This window comes from Semicossyphus pulcher, unplaced genomic scaffold, assembly GCF_022749685.1.
Source record: "Semicossyphus pulcher isolate SPU_LCO1_2020_fin unplaced genomic scaffold, fSemPul1.0.p SCAF_16, whole genome shotgun sequence".
NCBI lineage: Eukaryota > Metazoa > Chordata > Actinopteri > Labriformes > Labridae > Semicossyphus > Semicossyphus pulcher.
In genome coordinates, this window is record NW_027211670.1 from 11,608,885 (window position 1) to 11,632,355 (window position 23,471).

The 23,471-nt window shown below is 46.8% G+C and overlaps 1 protein-coding gene across 4 annotated transcripts in view; it reads right to left on the bottom strand.

The window, feature by feature from the left end:
* rhbdl1 (rhomboid, veinlet-like 1 (Drosophila)) overlaps window positions 1–20,588 on the bottom strand; it is a 47,604-nt gene extending 27,016 nt beyond the window's left edge. Inside the window, exons 1-4 of one of the 4 annotated variants that reach the window (XM_069664944.1) lie at window positions 20,516–20,554; window positions 19,125–19,127; window positions 12,116–12,274; window positions 803–1,027 (exon numbers count right to left, since the gene is read on the bottom strand). In XM_069664944.1, the coding sequence (XP_069521045.1) occupies window positions 803–1,027; window positions 12,116–12,274; window positions 19,125–19,127; window positions 20,516–20,554 (426 nt within the window). Of the gene's footprint in view, window positions 1–802; window positions 1,028–12,115; window positions 12,275–19,124; window positions 19,128–20,306; window positions 20,337–20,515 lie in introns of those variants that run through there. The other 3 variants (XM_069664942.1, XM_069664945.1, XM_069664943.1) reach the window with 3 other exon arrangements.
* Window positions 20,589–23,471: the final 2,883 nt, after the last annotated feature.

Consider the following 23,471-nt stretch of genomic DNA (forward strand, 5'->3'; position numbering starts at 1 on the left):
TTTTTCTGTGACATATTGTTTTTAGGGTTGTCAAAATAACGCGTCAATTTCAATTAATTAAGTACAGAAAAAATCTTCAGTAAAAGAAAATGAATGCAGATTAATCACACTTTATTATACGACACACGTGACGCTACGTTACCTGGCTTTTAATTTTTTATTACTTTATCAATCTGAGATTGCTCAAAAAAGTTTTAAATCTGCCGTCACTCTCTCCCCCTCCTGTAGGCCTAGCTGTCGCGAGCAGAGTCCACGCACACACGCTCTGCAGAATAACTCACACACACACACACACACACACACACACACACACACACACACACACACACACACACACACACACACACACACACACACACACACACACACACACACACACACACACACACACACAGACAGAGACGTCCTCTGGTGCGTCCCTACTGTACATTCATTGATTTAGCGGCAATATTTTTCCTTTAAAATAAACCTAAATCTGTTGCTGTTTGAAAGCTTGTAAAAGGTCATTTGGTAACAATCATTTTGGAATTTCAAGCCTCATCCACACGCGTCTCACTGCTGTGAAACAGAGAGGGGGCGGGGCAAGCAGCTGTGTGCAGAGGTGCAGGCGTGTTTGGGGGGGATGAAGGTAAGCAAAGTGATCAGATTAAAGTAGTTTGTGTCTTAACAAGGTGAAGAAAAGAGTACATTTACAGTGTGGAAGATATAACCATGTAGAAACAGGATAATGCAGGCTGAGTAAGTCTACATGTGATTGGCTGCTTCTGACAGGAATCATTGATGTATGTGATTAACTAATTACCTGCACGATGGTGACGATGGCGATGAAGACAGGCGGGGGACACAGGCGGTTCTGGTGGAAGTACCAGCGCCGGTCCGTCTCGCAGGGCAGGATCTCGTAGGCCACATAGCGGACAAAGCGTTTGTACAGACCCAGCCCCGTCTCGTCCAGCAGGATCTCCCTCTGCAGCGTGCGGCGGCCATTGGCGATGGCTCGTCGGAAACTGCTGGAGCGCTTACTGCTCATCTGAAGAAGAAAACGTGGATGTGTTACTCTCAAGAGATCAGTGTTTGGATTCAAAATAAAGGAATGATTAGACTTTTATCAACTGGACAGGTATAATGGTATCATTCTTCTCATCTGAAAGAGCACATAAGCATCGTGCCGACATGTCAAACCAAAGCTAAATCATCTTGCTTTTGCTGCTTGATAACTTTAGTATCACTAATCGTATCTGCAGCAGCTGAAGGTCACTTCACTAGGACGAGGAGATCACATCGTTGCCCGCTGCTAAATCTTTCATTACAGAGATTACATCCATAACTTCCTTCACGCCAAGTGGATCAAACATCAGTAAAGGAGGATAGTGTCTTTTCATATAATCTCAGCAGTGTGACTAATCATCCGGGATGAGGAGCCAACGATTATATAGTTCTGATTTCACAAAGGTTTATGGGAATTCTCCTGTTATGATCAAATAGTGAGGGGAAAGGGCAATGACACCCACAGGTCTTGAAGGACATCACGCAGGAGCTTCAAAAAACACAAAATCACTTATTCAGAATAAAAATGAAGATGACTCAGTTGCTCCCAAAAAATGATGAATCAGCATTTTAAAGACAGCTTATATTTATGTTTGACAGCTTTTTCTGCCCCATCTGTGTGACACAGGGAGGAAAGATAGACGCCAGGAAGCGTTATGCAGATGGTTTCGCAATAATTTACTCTAAGTAATGCAAATTAGGAGGTAGTCACAGCACCCAGTGCAGAATAAATCTGCTTTTATTTCTTTCTGTTAAATCACAGCAGCAATAGAAATATTAACACCAAAGCCACCACAGACTGTTTAAAAGATGGACGACATGACAGCGCCCTAAAAGTGAAGCCAAAGCGTCTCTATCGCCCCCTGCTGACTGGCTGCAGTATAGCTCATAAAGCCCGCCTCCTCCATTTTAACAGATGGGACATGAGTCAAACTATAAATTAAAAATACACGTTTCTAAAACATTGTTTCTGTCATTATAGTTAGTTCTTATCATGCTGATTTATGTCCCAGTGAGTTTTAATTAGTTATTTGATGCTGTCAAAAGGATGATTGACAGCTCTGTTGACAAATACGCCTCCTGCAGCCGATCTTTTTCAGATTAGTTCTGCTTTTAAATATGCTGATGTGCGGGATCCTGGCTGTTTTTTTCCCTGTAACTCAAGTGTGTGCTTTGGTTAACGGCTGCACCCACCAATCTCTACTGCGGAGCTCTGGCTCCAAATGACGTCACCATCACAAGATGGCGGCGCCCATCTCGGGGGTATTTTGGCTTCAATTTTCGTACAATGAGAGCAGATGGAGCCTCGTCATTGCTCGATACATGTACACACAACTGGTGATCGCTTTTATGCCGCCAGGTTTATGACACAGAAGCCGCTGAATATGTGAGGCTGAAGTGTTGTTTTTTTTCCACAGAAGGTGAGTGTGACCGTCAGCAGGGTTGATTGCAGCTCAGTCATCGTAACAAAAGAGGCCGCTGAAGTGATTTTGGCCTTGAAAAGCAAATCTTTGTTAAGAGGCATTGAAATAAGGAAAGTGTGTGCGTTGGAGTGTGTTATCACAGACTCCAGGTTTGCTTAGCGAGCAGGAGCTCGGCAGCAGCCTGCAGGCCAGCGGGACCGGCTCTTGATAAGTTCTTTAATAGCGGCTTAGGATGAAAACTATCCTAATGCTTCTATTTTGACAGGCGAGAGGCAGAGAGCCGTCAGCGCAGAACAACACAGGGGGATCGTTTTCCGCCAGAGCTACCTTTGAAAATACCGTCTGACCGGCTCCGCGCAGCAGGGATGCTTTAGAGTCAATATGTGCATTTCCTTACAGACAGCGGGCGTGTAGCTTCACAGGTAAGATGGCTGATACTCGGCTGCTTCGCCAGATGCCTGAAGTCTCCCGTGTAGCTGAAACAACACGGCTCCTTTGAGGCCTGACTTAGTAATTATCTCTAAATCAGAGTTTGTGTTATGATGCGATACTTAAAAATTAAATCCAGGAAGAGAAGAGAGGGCATGCGGGCAGCAGCTGCTATCGCAAACAGTGTAAATGTACAGCAGCAGCCCTCATGGACAGCTTCCTCATAATTGCAGCCTTATATGAAGAGTGCTGAAACCTCAGCAGGGGGCCTGTAGGCAGCACAACCCACCATTTAAGTACAGTGTTCCAGGTTCATTATGCAGGTCCTGCTGCTTGTAGACTCATTATACGTAGCCGCAGCAGGGGGCACAGGGAAAGGAATTGTGGGTCAATAGCTGTAAAAGCTAATGAGCTAAATATACGGCAGGACAAAGATTGTAAATAAATTAGCAAATAATGAAGAAGTAAAGAGCAGATTGCTCCTTTTCCCTTGCTAATACGTTGTTTTTGGGAGTTAGCAGGAAGGTAACGACCCTAACTGTGAGTAATTGTGACACTGGTGGCTGTACAAGCGAGGGTGGGAGGGCCTGTTGCACGGTGATAACCAGAACGATGTCGAGCCGGGGCTGCTGGCTCCCCCGCAGATGGAAGGATGCATATTTAGTATGGAAATCAGTCTGGAAAATGCAATTATGCTATACTCGAGGCAGGGAGTGAAAGCAGAAGAGAGGAGGAGAGGAGGGACATGAGAAGGCAGAGAGGAGGGGAATTAAGAAGGGAGGATGAGATGCCTGCATGGGTGAGCTCCAGTCACAGATTGACGGCGAAGGTGAGGCATCTTCATATTTGTGAGTTCACAATAAAAAAGACTAAATTTCTTCATATGAAGGAGAGAAACTTATAAAGAAAGGTTGGGGATTTAAATTAAATGTGTATTCTTCCTCTTTTATAAGTAAAGCCTCCTTCTACACTGTTTTGCTTCACGACAACACCTGCTGCCTCTCCAGTCTCCACCTTGCACTACTTTCTCTCCCATTCATACGACTGTGTGAAAATGTATTCCCGGGAGACACGGCTAAGCGTAGCTGTCACTCCGCTTCGCCTCCTCTGACACGCAGGACTGCCGCCGCTAAAATGAGCATTAGCAGCCTTTTGAAGTGACGACAGGAGAGAGACTGCGAACAGACAATAACGCACACACGAGCAGCGAAAACTAGAGGAGCAATGGATCACGTAGAATGTCGAAAGGGAGGAGAAACCTCTGACTGGTGCGTCGGTAACGTTGGAAGATCCCTGACGAGGCAACGTCTGCCACGGGATAATTGATGCTGAGGCAAAGAGCACGGAGATAAAGATAGTATTCCCCTTTAGGGATGGCTGACAGCAGCATGTGTATGTGTGTGTGTGTGTGTGTGTGTGTGTCAAACAGCAAGGGTCCGTCCTCCTCTTGGTAGCTGCGTGTTGCCTTCTGTCCGTGCTGCTCTCAGCTCTGGTCAATTGTCCTTGATGGATTAATTAGCAGCACCACATGGTCGATACCTCACAGCTCAATACTAATTAGTAATAATTGAAAAAATGTGGTTCAAAGGCCGCTCAGACGTCAGCACAAAAAACAACAACCGCAAATAGATCGGAGTTTATGTGGTGACATATGATCTCTATTTACAGATTCTACATTGACACGTAGCATCTGCAGCAGGGACGGGGGTGTTTAGTCCGGGAAGTGTTCTGGTTTCCGTTTGTAGCACGCTTGTAGTCCGAGTAATATTGACCAATCACGTATCAGCAGGCTGCTGCGTATGCAGGAAAAACGCAGGCGGAATGTCATCCACTGTGATGACATCCCGACTCCCATCAGCGGCTATGTGATGATGATGATTTAGCTTCTTATTCATCTCTATAAACAGACATCTGCATGCTAACAGCCAACAATCTGTTCTAGATCTAAAATTCAACTTGAGATAGATTTCCCGACCTCCTCGAATGCCTCCGTTCAGCAAACAAGCATATTAAAAGTACGTTTTCTTCTCCTCTTGAGGACAGACCTTTCAGTTGAGACCTCATGATGTTGACATTTCAGCAAACCCGTTAATTAAAGCGTTTTTCTTGTGATTTACTTTCTTTTTCCGGGTTCATACCGCAGTAGTTAGCCAGAGTGAAGCCTCTTTGTGACTTACTATTTAAAGTGAAAGTGAGGCTCCTTTTACACTGTCAGTTAAAGGCGGGATTATTGCGCTTCTGTTACGTTCCGTCTTCTATGTCAAACGCACAGAGGTGGGATGGTGGGGTGAAGTCGTTCTGTCTCTGAGCTGGCAGTGGAGGTAGTAACAGAGGCGAAACGGCGTAAGTGTAAACAGCGGAGCTGGCAGGGCGGAACAGCGCCGTGTGTGTATTTGAAGAACGCGCTGTTTGCTTACAGCTCATGCACATTTTGCTTCCGCAATGCCGGAACGCTGTGTAGAAAAACACACACTGGGCCGGCTTTATGTCGGCGTCACTCGGTCCAATGTAAAATGGCAAAGGCTTCATGACGGCGGAGCTTTGTAACAGCGCTGAGGCAGAACCGCAGTGTAAAAAGGGCTTGAGACTCACCAGAAACAGATGAACAGGCGCTCCTCTGGGGGATTTAATGCACCATGCTGACATATCTGGAGGTGCTATATTCGCTTCACTTTAGATCTGAGCACATGGCTGCTTCTCAAGTTGATAACTGCACTGTAAACAATGCAGCACACGGAAAAGGAGGTCTTGGTTGGAATTTGTTTATCGTTAACTACTGGCTAAACCGGACATACCCGACGTGTTCACCGTTGTCCCCAGAGGCTATATCGTCCTGATTGGTTGACATATGATAAATCTTTCATCGTTAGCAGAATATCAGAAGACTGGACCAATTAAACGAGCGTACACAGTGATTCACCACCACCAGACTAACAGTGTCACTGCACTCATTTACTATCTAAACCGTGAGTCATTCAGAAGACCAAAATCTGCCAGGCTCTCTCTCACGCACACACATTTGGGCAGTCTCTCACAGCAGAGTCTAAATCACTGCAGATCTCAGCCTTATTCTACCCTGACCCAGATACTCACGTTCTTTCTCGCCCCAAATCCTTTTAAAATGAGAGCCCACCTTTTTTTTTTCTCCAGCTGCAGTTTTGCCGCCCCGGCCTGCCTTCATGGTTTAATCATTGTGCTGCTAAAAGTCGTGGAAGGGGAAAAAAAACAACAAAGCTTCAACTCCAGGACACTTAAGCAGAGTGCATCACTTAGCCGAGCAGCCGTCTGAAACAGAAACAGCCTTGACTGGAGTTTGGTGTGGGATGCGATGTTGATAGGTAGCGTGTGTCCCTGGAGACAGAAGCACTGTGGGCAACGTAATGCGACTTTAAAACGCTACATGTCAACAACTTACAGAGCGACTTGGAGTGTAACTGAAGTTCATTCCCGCTCCCTGTAAGTGCTCCTTTTCTTGCAACGCTGCTTCGAATGTGACAAACGATGCATCGGCCAGTTTAAAGCAGAACTTCTGAATAAGAGTTTCTCTAACTATCCCTCCTGAGGGAACTTAAAGAGGGGGTATTATGTTGTTTCACACTTTAAGACAAAAATATAATGTTACCGTGTTGGATGTCCAGACTAAACGTGGGTGGAGTTCCATATCTGTAGGTAAAAGTATGTTGAAGTAATCCCCTGCTAAAAAAGTCTCTGCTGCTCAGACAGACTTCTCCAGACGCTACACTTTGTGATGTCACAAAGTGGAGGAACTCTATATTTGGGCATCTGCTCGAGACACAGCAGAGCTTCCTGCCCTTGGCACAGTTCAAGGACGCGCCCACCCAGCAGCTCTATGGATTTTTTTTCACTCCACCACTCAGCTCGACGACTCTGCTCGTCATGTTGGTTAAGAATGTCTTGGAGAAAGTAGAAGAAGAAGAAGTGTTTCTTCTGTGAAGGAAAGACATCAGCGTTTACTTTTCCGAAGGACAAGAGCACCAGACATTCATTTCACATCGAACAAGTGAAGTTTACTCTTTGCCGACAACTCTGTACTCTATAACACGGCCTCGGGGTTGGAGGCGTGCCTCAAACACCTGACTTCTGCCAGGCTTCAGAGAGCTGGCCAATCAGAAGAAAGTGAACTTGTAGGGGCGGGGTTTCTTAAAGGGACAGAGCTGACTGAGTCGTTCCAGGCAGAGGCTGCAAGAGGGCCTGCACAGAGCACCAGTGTGAGAAATATGATGAGTTTTTATGCTAAGCTACTCCACAGGTATCACAGAGTGAAATATGAAGCTTGAAATTAGCACGATACCCCCCTTTAAACTGTAAGTGCAACATTTCAGCAGAAGGCACAAAGAAACGGTCTTAAAATCCTCCAACCTGAACAAAGAGAACCCCTCCGCTATAATCTCCCAAACACACTCTCCGCCCGTGTAATTAACCGTGGCAGCCATTTTGGATCTCCGTCGAACATTAGCCAAATTACCACCCGAAGGAAAACAATGACACACTTCTTCAGTTACACAGCTGCTACATGAGAGCAACAGAGGACCCTCTTTAGAGAGATCGATACGAGCAATTACGCACAAAGGAATATCTTTTGTGTGTTCGTCTTCATGTTGTCCTGGTTTTACCTCCGAAATCGTGAACGCGTGCTCGTCTATCACAGAATCGTACCCGGAGAAACATGTAAACTTTGACACTTTGGGTGTCTCTCAGCCTCCTGCGTCGACAAAATGTGTGTGTAATAATGTGGAAAGGTGTCACTGTGTGTAAGATGTGCGCAGGTTGTCTCGCTGTGTGGGATTTTGAGGAAAAGTATTCATCTATACTCCGGCTGAGTGTATATGCATGAGTCAGTGTGTGTGTGTGTGCGTGTGTGTGTGTGTGTGTGTACAGTTTCCTCTAGAGAGGTTTTAGCAGAGCTTTACTTATTCACCCCGCTGGCTGAACTGATGGAGTTCTCAGGCTAAGATCGCCCCGCATGAAAGATTGGTTGAGCAAAAAACGATGTCAGACACAGTCTTGTACTCGCACACTCACACTTACGCACTGAGACACCAGAGAAGCTGTTGCCTGGCGGTGTGATTCAAACATTTACACCCACTGGGGTCGAGAGAAGCAGTCGCGGATTCACGGCTGCACCGAGGAAATGTAGAACAACAAATCAGTAGAAAATGTTGTGAAAACCTGTTAAGAGGCACAACTGAGAGAAATCGCAGCAGCTTGTGAGCCGAGAGCTTGGAAAGAGGCATGAGCGCACACATTTACCCGCACGCTGCCATGTCCGTTTTAATCGGAGTAAGGCAGTTGGATCTTCCACTGAGGCCAGACCACAAATCAATAAAAGACACCAGACCTCAGGCGGTGGCTATGATATAATGGCAGCTCTGAACTTTCCAAATCAAAACACGACACTCATCCGTCACCGGGGAGCGCTACTTATAAACCCGCCTGAGATACAGAGACGTGAAACGAGGAGAAGGGTCGGATGAGAAGCAGAGAAAGCGGCCTTGAGAGAGCGAACGAGGAGGCTGGAGAGGTGGGAGTTATAAAAGTCAAAGAGCAGCAGAGAGGATGGAGAGGAGGAGGCTGGAGGCATTCGTCTGAGTCCTGGTTAAAAATGTCATGCTACATGCGGCAGCCTGCAGCTCTCCGCAGAGAGCTCATGCAATATCTTCTAAATTAGTCAGCAAATCTGTACCGGCAGCCCTCATGTGTATGAATGAGACTGTGTGTACATCACAGAGAGACGAGCAGCGAGACAGACAGAGAGGAAGTGGGTGGCTGCATTAATTAATAATAAAGCGTCTGTATATATGCAAATGGTATGCACGCACAGACAGAACGGTGTGGGTAAAGTCTGTGTGTGTTCACATGCGTGTATCAGACAGATCTTTAAAATCAAACCCGGGGGTCGATATCTGCGTGAGGCTAGGCGTTTTTAAATTACCTCAGATTACTGCCTGCTACTAGCAATGCTGCGCTAATCGAAGGCAATTTGCATTTGCCTGATGGGTAATTTTAAAAGTGTCTCCCTGATGCCGTCGGAGGCGAGGCAGGGTTTTCTTTTTTTTCCCCCTCCCACCTAACATATGCTCGCAAGGAGTGTCGAATGAAAGAGATGGAAAGTTCAAGGAGTCAAAAGAGAGAGGGGGGTTTTATTACATGGCTGGAGGACGGGAGGATTGAAGATGAGAATGCGCTGAAATTAGATGGAGCCAAAAAAGAAACAGTTTAAAAATGGCAGAGAGAGATAGCGGTGCACCTCCAAGAGAGAAGGGCTACATCACGTATCACGATACCGGGGTTACGACCCAGCCAATCTCGGAATCCATCAGCTGTCGTCTGACGAGGATATATCCTCTGGGGACAACGGGGAACATGTTGGGTGTGTCCGGTTTAGCCAGCAGTTAGCAATAAACGACTTCCAGCCAGGACTTCCTTTTCCGTGTGCTGCATTGTTTACAGTCCAGTTAGCAACTTAACCTCTAGATATGTCTGCAAAACAAATAGCGTCGTTTCTTGGTTCATTAAATCCTCCATAAGAGCGCCCGTTCATCTGTTTCAGGTGAGTTTCACTGTCACACAGAGGCTGCACTCTGGCTAAATACTGCAGTATGATACCCAAAAAGAAACCATTTTTCTTGATTTCCTGTCATTAACGGGTCTTAAGTTTGCTGAAATGTCAACATCATGATGCAGATTAGTAAAAAGTAAAAAGTTTTGTCAGGTCTGTCCCCAAGAAGAGAAGAAAACGACTTTTAAAATGCTCGTTTGGTGAACGGAGGTCGGATCGATCATTTCTGATGCATTCGAGGAAGTTGGGAAATCTGAACTCTGAACGGCTTTCGTGACACAGCGTCAAGGGAATTCATCTCAAGTTGAATTTTTGATCTAGAACAGATTGTTAGCTGTTAGCATGCAGATGTCTGTTAATAGAGATTAATAAGAAGCTAAATGGTCATCAGGTGATCGCTGATGGGGGACGGGATCGGGTCATTATGACGCATTACGTTGATTGGTCAATGTTACTCGGACTACAAGCGTACTACAAACGGAAACCAGAACACTTCCTGCACTAAAAATCCACATTTCTTTTAGGAAAACTATATGCATAAAAATGGCGTTATTATGTAACCAGGACAGTGAATCTGCATATGTATTCATCATAATTCCTCTAACGCCAACAACAAAAAACTTTAATGCATTCTTGGCAAATAAATTAACCACCTCATCTTTGTATTGTGCTATTCATTAAAAACAGATATAGTGAATCTGTACGATATAAAAATAGACATACTCAAGTGTATTGGTATTTTCTTAAACCTCTGAAAGTCGAGGCTGCACTGTGGGAGCAGCACAGATTTCTCTGTAGTGTCCGAGCCTCCATAAAGGCACCTGCTTAAGGAGCCTCATGTGGCCTTCATTACAAACCATGAGCAGCACAACACACTGGAGGGTAAGAGATAAAAAGAAGGAGAGAGATAAACAGAGACAGAAAGCAAGGGAGGTGGAAGTGAGCTTAAGGAGGTGAAAATATGCAAGAAATTGAATGCTGTTGAATTAATCTTGCCGCTTATACCTGTGCAGCGCCAGGAGGCGAAGGCAGGTGTTCATTTACGTGCTGGGAAAGAATAGGCCTGTCACATATACGGCTCTGCATGAATTTCTGATAGGAGCTCAATAGGTGAGGAGGAGAGGCATGAAGAGCCCGGCCCCACATTCAAGGACAAAAAGTGCCTCAGAACATCTGCAGCTGCAGTTAAGAGAATAAAATTACACATCAGTGGATAAAACAGAACCAGTCTTGCTGCTGTTACTCGATTTTATGTTAATTGCTTCAGAATATAATTGTGTTTGAATGTATCAGTCAAGGCAGATAAAATATGCTGCTGCAATATTGGGCCGCTGTCGGCTCGGTGATGCTGTTTTCTAGTGCTAGCTGTGCTCGGCCTGCGAGGTTAAGTGTCTGGATTTACCGACACATTAACTGGAAAGATTGATCCTCCTTTTTGCAGGACAACGACCTGAATGGTCGAGTCAATTTTCTACCATTGCTGAGCTCGCCGGCTTTGTCTGAATCAATTCTGTAACCTTTTCTGAAAAGTGTGCGCTTGTGTGGAAATGTGAGTCTGTGCTGCAGGACATAAAGTGCCTCCTTATATGTGCATTTGTATGCGTTAGGGGTGGGACAAATATTGATACGGCAATATATCGTCGTTCTGACTCGAGCAATACAATTATCGATATCTTAAAGGGCCAGTTCGCCGATTTTCAACCTCAGTCCTGTCATGCTATTATGGGGAGCTAACGCCATTATGGTAGGAAAAAATGCAATTTGGCTCTGTGCCTTTGGAGGACACTATCCACTAACGGGCCCTGGAAAGCCCTCCCTAAACTACACTTTTTCAATCTAGGACGCCCGCCTCTAATGTCTACAGTGTTTAGTTGAAAAAAACTGTAAAATACTGTAAAATGTAATCATTTGTTCCGTGAGGTGCCTTGAAACGCTGCCTGCTCTCCTGTTTTCCCTCCCAGACTGTCCACATTTATAACTGAGTCATGTCTCGTTCAAAATCAGCAAGTTTGAAATGTAGAGTCCTGAAGTTTTTGTTAGACGTTCCACCGGTATATTCTTGTTGTATTTCAGATTCTGTCCTGCTCTGAGCCATTGCCTGCAGCGATCAATGTCCTTGACTAGAAAATGGTACTATTTCACTCCAGCGTCTCTCGATGGGCCGTTCCTTTCAGAGGGAGGGGCGCAATGCACGCTGGGTGTTGTAGGAATGTAGAATGGGCGAAACCACGAGCTGTTCTGACTTTCTCCACAGATATGGTGCCAATTTCAAATATTATTGCTTCTATTGATTACAGAGAACACCAGCTTTGACTGACAGTGGCTTTTTCCAGGGGCGAACTGCTCCTTTAAAGTACAAGTACATACGGCGCTCTGAGCAGATTTAACTGCGATTTCGACCCACCGCGTCACTACTTAATGACTCCTCGTGGTGGCACGTTTGACATGAATGAGGGTAACCCGAATGGAAATTAGTTGGCCGAAGATTTTAATCAGATATCGTGATGTAACATTATATGGTTGTCTTGCAAAACATCAATTATCGCAGAAACGCGATATTATCGTTATTGTGGGCCACGTATCGCGCATCGTATCATGAGTTACCCTGTGATTCCCACCCCATGTTGATTCCACTCACCAACTCGATGAGCTCCTGGTAGCACACCTGTCCATCTTCATTGCTCTGGACGAGAGCTAACAGCATGTCCAGCTTGGACGGGTCCAGCTGCAGTTCATGGTGCTCCACCAAGCTGGTGAAGTTCTCCACTGCGATGAAACCGGTGTTCTCTGGGTCCAGCTGGAAGAAGAAAAAAACAGCCCACTCTCAGACCACTGCACGCTGATAAGAGTCGTATTGAACATGATGTTTCTGTTATGCATCCTGATTTTCTAATTAGCAGCGCTGCAGAGATGAAGTGTCAGTTTGCCCTGAGGGAGAAAGCAACAGTAATAGACAGCTGAGACGCACACACACACACACACACACACAATAGATGCTCATAAAGACAAATGAGAGGTACAGAGCTGAAGGCACAAGCTCAGACAGTGACACCAGCATTAATTAAGCTGTGTTGCCTTCATGATGCCTCTGAAAGAATAAGACCTGCCTTTACAAAAAGCCTCATTTAACCTCATTAAAGGCGCAGGTCTGTCAAGGCAAACAGCAGGACGGTTGTTGTTGTTGGGAGCAGCGAGAGAAGACAGGCGGGCATGTCAGTCTAATAACTGCGCTGACCTGCAGTTGGCCTGACACCCTCGGCTTTAAATGAGGCTGACTTTTCCGGTCTTTGTTTCTGAGTGGATGCTTCATTTGACTGTGTGTGTGTCCGTCCCCGGTCACATTTGCAGCTCGGAGTCAGCGTGGTTTTTATAATCACCACTCACTCACTGAGCCCCACAGCCCCGTGGGTTATTACTGCTGATGTCTGTGTGCCTCTGCTGCTCCTCGTAATTGATTTAAGCAGGAGAGCGTCATAAAAATGGCTGAGTGCAGTTGTCGAAAATAGCACCCGGTTAAAAATGGCTTGTAAAGTATAGGGTGTGTGTCTCCGCTCGGTTTAAGTAAAGTGGGGTTTTTGGGCGGCAGCTTCTCCCACTTATTACTCGACTCTCCTCCCTTTACCTTCTCCTCTTAAATGCATTTGATTGCTCCGCAACAGAGCGCTGGTTCCACATGCCAGCTCTCCTTAGCAGAGCTGATTGTGTTTGCGAAAATCGGCCCGAGGACAAACTGCAGCAGTACAGAGAGACCACATGGGAAGAGAGACCACGCTGCTTCTCATTTTACTGTTTCCTGAATGCTAACACAGCCTCATTAGGGTTTCAGATAGTAAACCAACAGCCTCTCGTTGCCCCGGGGAAGAGCGCGCTTTCAGATGTTGCGTCAGTGTGGAGTCAGTCGTGCTGGATCATCCCCGCCCGTGTCATGAGTCCAAGAGAAGAATCCCCGACTAGGCCGCTTTAGTCTGGACTCGTCCTGCTCCTGACATGGTGAGACAAAGGCGATTCACGGGCTGCATGAGGAGAGCGGCATTAAGACTCCGCTGCGCCGTGTCGGTCTGTACTGCAGGAGGCTCAAAGCTTAAAGCTCTGCTGCCCGACTAAGGAGCAAAGGAGATAAATCAGGGAATCCAGTGGTGTGAGAGTGTGCGTGTATGCCTCCTCCTGATGCGCTTTGCTTCCCCCTACAAAGTTTCCATGTGTTTTTACAGTCATTAAGCCGAACACAAGCATCCCTTTAATTCCGTTTAATCTGCTTTTTTCACTCCCTTGAAAACATATGTATTTATTCACCTGGGAGAGCACAGTAGAGGCAGGCGCTAATGGGTTAGTTTTGATGATGCTTGACTCAGAATGAGTGTTTTCCTGCTGCCGGTTTGACAGATTGAAGTGATTTTGTGAGTTATGATACTTTTACAGCAGCCTGTGTGCGCTAACACGAATCCACAGCAGAAGGAAAACGCTTTTAACCAATATTAACAAAGATCCTGTACAAACACAAACACCGTCGTCTCTGGGGTGTTTACTGAACGCACATAAAACCAAATTCAAGAAGAAAAAAAATGGGAAAAGAAAACCCAAGTCTATTTTTAGATAATCCCTTTAACTGCGTGTAGCATGGACGTTTGTTAAAACGCAGCCTCGTCCCCCTCTTGAGGCCTGCCGAGCAAAACGGTGCAGACACGGCCGGCGTTTGTGATGTTTAAGGTAACTGGCTGACGTGTGGGGGATTCAGGGGGGGAGAGAAAGTAGGGAAAAAAAGCAGAAGAGTTGGAAAGTGGGAGAGGGAGGATGTTCGTTCAGTTGATGAAATGGAAGAAATGAAAAAAATGGAGCAGCGGAAGGAGGAGAAGGTAGGAAATGAGAGGCGAGGAGAATAGAGACAGCCAGAGAGAGGAGACAGAAATGAAACAAGGACGCACAGAGAATAAAAATGCCTCACCACTGTCTGTTATTCTCTGCATAACCCGGCAGTCTGTCCTCTTCTTCTCTTTCCTATAAGGCGGCTGTGACACACTCCAGTGCTCTGCGTTCACTTGCCATAGAGGGGAGATAGATCAGATTCTAATGTGCTCCTGGCTCAGCCCGGCTGACAGGGGGAACAGAGAGCCGCGCCGGGGACGTCTGATTACTGTCAGCCTCCATATGTCAGCACATCACTACACGTGCAGCAAAGACACACAGGCACGCTGTATATGGTGTTGACGCTGAGCTGTCTCGCTGCTCAGATACTTTTCCCTTTTGTAGCGCTGACCTTATTCAGTGGGAACATTACACAGGGGAGACTGTCTGCGGAGGATACACGGAGGTGGAGGATGGGTCCTTGTAGTCAATTAGGGTTATCAATTAGCAGGACGAGGAACGCGGAGAAGAATGAGAGTTGGCAAGAAGGGGGATTCATCTCGGGCAGGATGGTGACGTGCAGGGACAAGAGGAAGAGGGAGAGAGGAAGAGGGGAAAAAAAGAGGGATTGAAGAAGTAAGGAAGCGGCGCCGAGAGGGAGGCAGTTATTGAAGCGATCCAACAGTGGCGAGGGCGACACTTTGACAAGCTGCATGCGTTGCTATGGTTACCGGTCGCCAGTGTGTCATCCCTTTTCTTGCATTTCCCCCCTTTTTTTCCCCCTGCCGACATATTGGCGTTCGACAGGCAGAGGGAAGACACAAAAGAGGTGGAGAGGAAAAGGCAATGAAAGGATGTTAAAGGGTAGACGGATGAGAAGAGACCGATGAGAGGCAATAACGGTGGTACCAAGACGAAGGCAAGGTGGAGATTATGGATGGAAGGTGGAGGTGTGAGGACCAGCAGGACTTGTCTCGTTCAATATCAAGTTGGAGGAGTGGAATGCTGCAGGGGAATGACCTCACTGTTAACCCACTGGACCTCTATTACCTGTCTGACCCCAGCCCTCCACTGACGAATCAGTCTGCTCAAGAGTGAACCCTCCCCCAACGAACAAAACACCAGAAACATGATGGAGGTAGAGCCAGTGAGCTGAAAACAGCCAATCCTGTTGTCCTACCTGTAGTAGACTGACACGCTACCAATGACACGTAGGGCTGGGTATCGGTACTTGCTACCTTTGGGGTATCAACCAAAAATGACCCAGTACTAAGCTGATTTAAACGGCGATCCTTCTTGTAGCAAAATCTAGTGGAAAACAATTATTTTTATGGTGTTGCTTGCAGCCAATATCCTCAAGCTTTCTTCGATTGAAAGCAACATGTGATTGGCCAAAAACTACAGCAACTACAAACCATACGTTCTGCGGTGTAGTGCAGTCGACCGCATTGATTGGACCGAGTTGGTAGATGTTTAAAATAACACTGCCCCAGTTAAACGTTATTGTACTGCTTTATTCAAGTATATATTAACTATAATAATCATTCGAATACTCAGAAAATGTATTGGTGTCACATTAACTGGGATAGTGAGGAGTAGTGGAGGCATCTAACAACACCAAATGCTTCCATTCACATGATGGTGATGGAGTGAAGCAGAAAAAAAGGCATCAAAAAAATGACCCTTTTATTATTGGTATATCAGTGATTTTAAAGAGGGGGTACTACGCTGTTTCACATTTTAAGACATATATATAATGTTACGATGTTGGATGTTCAGACTAAACGTGGGTGAAGTTTCAAATCTGTAGGTGAAAGTATGTTGGAGTAATCCCCAGGCTTCTCAGGTCAGTCTGCAGGCTGCTCTAAACGGCAGGTTTCACGCAGTTTTTTCTACACACTGCACTTTGTGACATCTCAAAGTGCAGCCTCAGCAGGCAGGAGAACTGGCCAATTAGAAGAAAGCGGGCTTGTAGGGGCGGGGTTTCTTGAAGGGACAGAGCTGACTGAGTGGTTTCAGGCAGAGGCTGTATGAGGGCCTGCACAGAGCACCAGTGTGAGAAACTTGATGAGTTTTTATGCTAAGCTACTCCACAGGTATCGCACAGTGAAATATGAAGCTTCAAACTAGCATAATACCCCTTTAAGGTGCTGGTTTTGTCGTTTGTTTTTTTTAAAACAACATCCAGCGATAGTGACAGACCCTTTTGGGGCTGTGAACAAAACAAGCATCTTGAAGGTGTCATCTTGAGCTCCAGGAAAGTGGATCGGGTATTTGCCGCCGTTTACTGACACTGCATAGAAACACAATTAATTGAGGTCAGTACACACCTCTTTAATAATGATCACCTTGTCAAATATATTGAAATGTAAGTATCTTTGTCTGTATTACATGAACAATTAGGCAAATCAACTGAGGGGAAATATCTCCACATAAAACAGAACACAACAGAGGAAGCACCACCCTAATACATTTTAATATCCAAAGTAAAAAAGCTTGAAAGTTTGATCTGTTTGTTGAATGAAGAGGATTTACTATCTTGAAGCTGGTGACTAACACTTCCATGAGGTAGGAGTGCAGCACCAGCACTGGTACAGTTCCCAGTTGTAGAGACACGGTGCTAGCCCAGTGGCACACAGCCAATACTACAGACTCCTCTGGTCTCTGTGAACAAGACTGTGAAGCTGGAACAGGGTCGTGTATCTGCAGAGGGCAGTGGCATTTACAAGCCATATTTGCATGGCATCAGATAAACCCTTTGAGTTGTCTCTGCTGCCCTCAGGACTCACTGATGTTCACCGAGAACTGGGCCACTGACTCTGTAATTATCACAATGCACGTTCTGCCCTGCTGCTACATCGTCACGCTCAGACATCGGCGATGTGACGGCCGTAAGATCCGAGCTCTTGGAGTGGAGGAGACTGAGGAGAGGTGCCAAGGGAATTTCCTTGATGCAAACAACCGTCTAACTCTGTTTCCTGGCGTTTAAACGGAGTACAAACAGCCAGAGGCTTTCTCAAATACAGCTCAATGCAAATTAGCATCAGAGAATGATGAAAGGGGGGCCGGTATATAAGAGCTTTATTCTCTCTACATGACATCAATATGTCAAAATGGTGTTCAGAACCCCAAGTCCTTATGGGGGAGATATAAATAGGCCAGATAAGGAGTGAGAGACATGTGGTTAGATATCCACCAGCTAATGACAGTGTACTGTAGTGGCTATTGAGTTGTCTTATCAGTGGCACTGCTGTAGAAAGAGAAACTGTGAGTGTGTGTGCGCTCTGATCACGAGCATATGTGTGAGCTCGCACAGGCTAGAAATAGCCTGAGCTCAGCATTGCAACCTCCTGCAGACAAAGACTAATAAACTCACTCATGTTGCCACTGTTGCTTTCTCTTCCTCTGCCCCTGCAGCACTTTCATGTGGTTCAGGTTGACGGGGCTCTCCTTTAGACCTGCAGTGCTCCAACAAACTGAGCAACTCACAGTTTTCTTTAGGGGGGTGAAAATCAACGAAGCAAGAAGCATTCAAGTGTCTATAAAATGTAATGTGCGTTTGACTGAAGGAAATGTTGGGCCATTAATGGTTTGAATGTTTATAATGACTTAGTACGGCTGCACAATGCAACGTGAGCATGTGCAGAAACACAATGCAAAAGACCTCCTGAATCGTAATGAATAAGCACCCATGGGATGGAGCCCTGGGTGTACTGGCCTTGATTTAACAACAATCAGATGAACCCCAATTAGCCGTCAGCGACCCTCGGTTAAATTAGTGTCAAATTGGTGGTGAAAAACAAAAAGCTAGTTTAGCAGGGACATGTTGCAAAAACGGGCTGCACGGTGGTGCAGCGGTCAGCGCTGTCGCCTCACAGGGAGAAGGTTCCTCGGTTCGGACGCAGGGGGCCTTTCTGTGTGCGGAGTTTGCATATTCTCACCGTGCATGCGTGGGTTCCCTCCGGGTACTCTAGCTTCCTCCCACAGTCCAAAGACATGCTCGTTAGATTCATTGGTGACTTTAAAATTGCCCGTAGGTGTTAGTGTGAGCGTGAGAGCTTGTCTGTGTCAGCCCTGTGATTGACTGGCGATCAGTCCAGGGTGCACCCCGCTTCTCGCCCAACGACAGCTGGGATCGGCTGCAACCCTGAACAGGATGAGCGGTAGTTGCAACTGCAATATTGAACAATTAAATCACACATCAGGTTGTTCATATACAGCGCAGGCCTATGCCTAAGTTTTCCTTCCCCTTAACACTCGACTACACTAAAGACGCCCTTAAGCAAAGCGCTTGACCTCCAGTTGCTCCGTCATTCATTGGCGGGCTGGTGGGACACTGTGGTCATTGTGAGAAGCCTCCAGTGAATGTGACGAATCAAATCTGGAGGGCAGAGCCGGGAAGAAAAAAAACAAAAAAAAACGAGGCATGCTCTGCAAAGCGTTTTCCTGGACGAGGATGAGAAATAAAGTGCCCAATGTTTATGCAGGCAGCAGGCTCCGTTAAAAACAAGCTTGCCTGTTCGCAGTCCAAAAAGCTGTTGGCAGATTCCACTTCATTCTAGTTTAATTAGAGAGACCTTTTCCAAATCAAAGGTCGCCATATGGAGTCCCAAAGGTGGAGGACGCCTGTCGTCAGCCTGTGTGAGCGATTTGGTCTAGACTTGAGCTTAATAGGACCGCAATCTGCTCATCTGTGGCTTTGCAGAGTGTCTATATGAACATACTGGCACATGCAGGGTAAACCCTACAATCAGTGAAGCAACCAGCGTTTAGAGGGAAACATTGGCTCTACCTGCAGCCATGACCTGCTACGTCCAAAATGGATGTTGACACGCGTGAGTCAGCCTCTCTGACAGGACATTAAAATGTGACTATGATAGAATATGTGTTTTTGAAGTTACACTAAGTAGTTGTTATCACTGAAGTGCTTTCACAGTAACTGACTCACTAGTGTGACCACAGAGCTTCTTCTCGCTCAACCCACACGGGCTTCCTCCTCTTGTAATAGAACCACATTCATAAAAATGCAACTGTGCACACGCTAACACACACACACGCAAGCGCGTACACTTCTCCCCAAGGCTCTTAAGTCTGGTGATCAATGTGTTGCTGATGGGCCACTCGTGAACCCAAAGCCCCGCAGCAGATAATCGATTTCCCCCTCTTGGATGGAATGATTGCCCAATCTATCCGTCAATCAGCCCAAACCCCCAAAAGACCAGTTCATCTTCAGGAAGACAAGACGCATTAGAAAGCCTGGAGGTAAACACAAGACTTGAAATAGAGCTGCAAACACACACACACACACACACAAATCACACAAGGCTTCAGGAAGCACAATATGCTTTCTGGGTAGAATCTGCCTTCAGATCCCTTTTCCTGGCTCGGTAATTTTGGAGATGGTCGACCAAAGCTTGACTCTGACATAGATCTGACAGGACGGAGGAAGCAGCAGAGGGCTGGAAGAAACCAGATGTCAAAAAACATCATTTTTCGCTGGCCTAGATATGGCCGCAAACACTGTGTTTTCAATGTCAGGGCTAAATAAGAAAACAAAAGTTTAAAGGCGCAGCTTCTATTCTGGACACCGTGAGACAAGAGCGGTCGCTTTCTTCGCTCTTGGAAACAGAATATTTGTGCAATCTTTGGTCTTTGTCAGCCTTCAATGATAAGGTTAGGGATGTGGTAAACACAGAAAAAACAAGGAGCATCCCTCATACATGCAGCTACTGACACACAAACGCATGCACGTACAGCACGATTCCTGCAGCAGCTGTGATTGACCAATTCCGTATGATTTGATCAATAAGGCAAAAAAAGACGAACAGAAAACAGGCAATGCATTGATTACTTCATCTATACATCCATTCATTCAGTCAACCCATCAATCTATTTTCACTCACACACCCCCTCCTCCCTTCTTTTCCATAAACCATGACATTACTCCCCCCCCTCCCCTCCCCTCCCGCCGTGGCTCATGATCTGACCTCACATTCTCGGGGCCCACATGGCTCCATGGTGCTCGCATCCGTCGTGTTGTCTCACACTCTCATCTTTTTCCGTGCAAACAAATCAAATCCTAACATCAGGTCTCGCCCCCCCCCAGCCTCCGCGTCTCAATCCCTGGGTAGACGGCGAGGTGGCCAGGAGCCCTGTAACCATAGAAACCTCTGCCGCTGCTTGCTGGCTGGCTTACCTGCTCTTGTATGAGCTGAAACAGGGAGCTTCTATCCATATACTGGCCAGGGAGGTGAGAGGAGCCGCCGAGGACAAGGACATAGGGAGGAGCGAGAGAGGAGTGGTGGTGGTGGTGTTGGTAAGGATGGGGTAAGGTGGAGGGGGATTTGGTTGATGGAGCAGCTGGTGCCTAAATTGTAGCGTCAGGCCCCTTTCGTCCCCCCCCTTGGTGATGGAGAAAGCCTGGCGAGCTCGTCCCCTTGCTTTTTCCTCGCTGGTGAAGTAGGAACCGATGTCTGTGTGTCTCTCCGCTGAGGGCGCAGACGTTGGCTGGAAATGGGCCGTGACTCCGCTCTGTGCCAGTGCAGCGTGGCGGCGCGGCGGTAAAAAACCCAGCTTCAGCAGACGACAGGCAGGCAGGCGAAGGCAGATCCAGCAGCTCTCATTCACTCTCCTCCTCCTCCTCCTCGCTCTCCTCTATCCCATTGCAATGACTGCTGCCTCGCTCTCTCTCTCTCTCTTGTCCCTCTCCTCACACACACACACACACACACACACACACACTGCGCCGCCTGCATACCAATGAGGCAGGGGAGGGAGGTGGCCTCTCTCTTCCAATTGGAGATGCTGAAGGAGTGGCAAAGGGCTGCGGCTCCCTCTCCTCACTACGAGGAAGGCGTCTCGGAGAGGGAGCAGGGGATGGGCTCCACTGCGGCTTTGCGCTTACTACTGGCACACATACCCCCCCCTTACACATACACACACACACACACACACATGTCTGGGCTGTTACTGACAGGCAGACAAACCCACACACTGTAAACAAGACAAAAGCTACTAATACACACGCATACGGCGAAATCCAAACCATGTGATTATTGTGTTAATTTGAGGGTTCCAGAAACAAAGAAGACGAAAGAATCTGCTAATGATATCAAAAGCAGTGACGGCCCACAGACTGCTCAGCAACCCTTTACATCTCCGTGCTAATTATAAGCACGGGCACATTAGCACATTGTATGCACTGCTGCACAATTAAGCACACGCCAACCCCCAGCACACATGTACCAAGTGAAAATTGAATTAGACTGTTTGGATGGCTCAGTGATCCTCCAACGAGCTCGCAGGAGCACGGCTACGACAATAACGCAAGAGCAGAATCCTCAGTACAATAGTTCATTATAAGCAATACCCGCACAAAGGCTCTTTTTATGTTAATCTGGTGCATGATAAAGAGGCTGGCGTGCAGAGAGAGCGGGAGGGTCAGAACATACGAATGAAGGAAAGGAACTTGTTAGTGCTCATGTGGGCGGCAGGCGGCGGCGGTGCCTGATTGTACTCAAATCCCCTTTAAAAGGTGTTTTCTTTCAGCACAAATCCGCAGTGACCCCTCCTCCTCAGGACAATGGCGATGAAGGGGAGGAAGGCAGCGAGAGGGGTGGGGGGAGAGACGTAAATCTTAACTCATAAGAAGGTGAAAGAGCCTTAAATGCCCCTGAGATGAGGATGTCGGACGGTAGATGCGACCTGGTGACGACTACAGCGTGTGCTGCTGTTGAATCAGGGTGTTTCTCGTCCTCTGATGTGAGAACCAGCAGAGGCTTGGTGACAAACAGTGCCTCTGCCTGTTAAAGCACCATAATTGCAGCAGATGTTTTCACTTCTTACAGGTGAAAAATGGATCTGCCTACTCCACACAGCCGTATGTCTTCTTGGCTCCCGGAGCTGCTGACTTCATGAAGCCACTGGTTACTGCTGTGTTTGTCCTAATGGATTGGTCCTAGGCCCACCTTGAACATGGCAGAGCTCCAAGACTTTCCCTTTGTCACCTTCCGTGACGCCCATGTGACACACTCGAGATCAAGCACAACATTAATAACAACCGTCTAAATCTACAGCCCCTTTCCCACTGGTCAAAAAACCCACTAACACCCGGCTCTTTTGTTTAACGGGAACAATCGGCATTCAGACCAGGGTAATTATCGCCTCAGCTCGGGTCGACGCGCTAATCTCCGCCCCCTCTCCAGTCCATCGGTAACTTCTACGACTCCTTGTCATCTCAGCTACAAGCTCCGTCCAAGCAGCGCTCGAACGTCGTTCCAAATTTGTCTGTGCTGAGTTTGATTAATAGACTCGATGAGTAATAGATACAATAAAGACCTGACCACCGTCACTTTACTGCTTACTAACACAGTTTCTGGCACATATGTTATATTATATTTTATATTAGAGGGTTTGAAGAACCCACATCGATGTGCTAATTTGGGTGAGAAAGGGGAATATAGTCGCTCCACGGGGTTCTTTGTTCTACTGCTAATCAACTGAATTAATGTCTCCAATGCGCTGTAGTTGTGAGCGTGAATAAGACAAATCTAATTATAAGGTCACTGCTGGAGGATTTGGAAACCGCAATGAGGAAGACAGATTGATGAACAGATTCAACTGTTGCCTTGGTAACCTCAAGGGACTCTCAATCAAACAATGATAGACAAGGACCATGAACTGAAAATCCAGCGGAGAGAGAAAGCGGAGCAGAAAAGAACAGCAGGGAGTTATGTGCTTGATTTGAAGGATTTACATGAGCAAAACTCAGTGTTGGCTCGGTTATAAAGGAAGCTCATGTGAATGTAGCCCACACTGTCACAAATGATGGCGCTAGAAGCAGGTGAACATACTCCTAAATATAAAATGGCTCGCAGCCCCTCTGAGGGTCACACCAGTATCATTGTTTCCATTACACGGCCACCAAGTGACATTACCCACATGACTGACAGAGTGAGATAAGCCTCCAGCGATATACGTCCTCCGCAGCCTGAAGCGTCCCCAGCTGAACAGCCTCTCCTGAGCCTGACTAAACCCTTCATGTCGGCGATGCGGACGGCAGGGCGAACCCCGGCGGCCTGCTTCCTCTCTCTAACAAGGCCTGAGAGCAGCGGACCCAAACTCCGCTCCAGCCTCTGTGAGAGAATAACAAG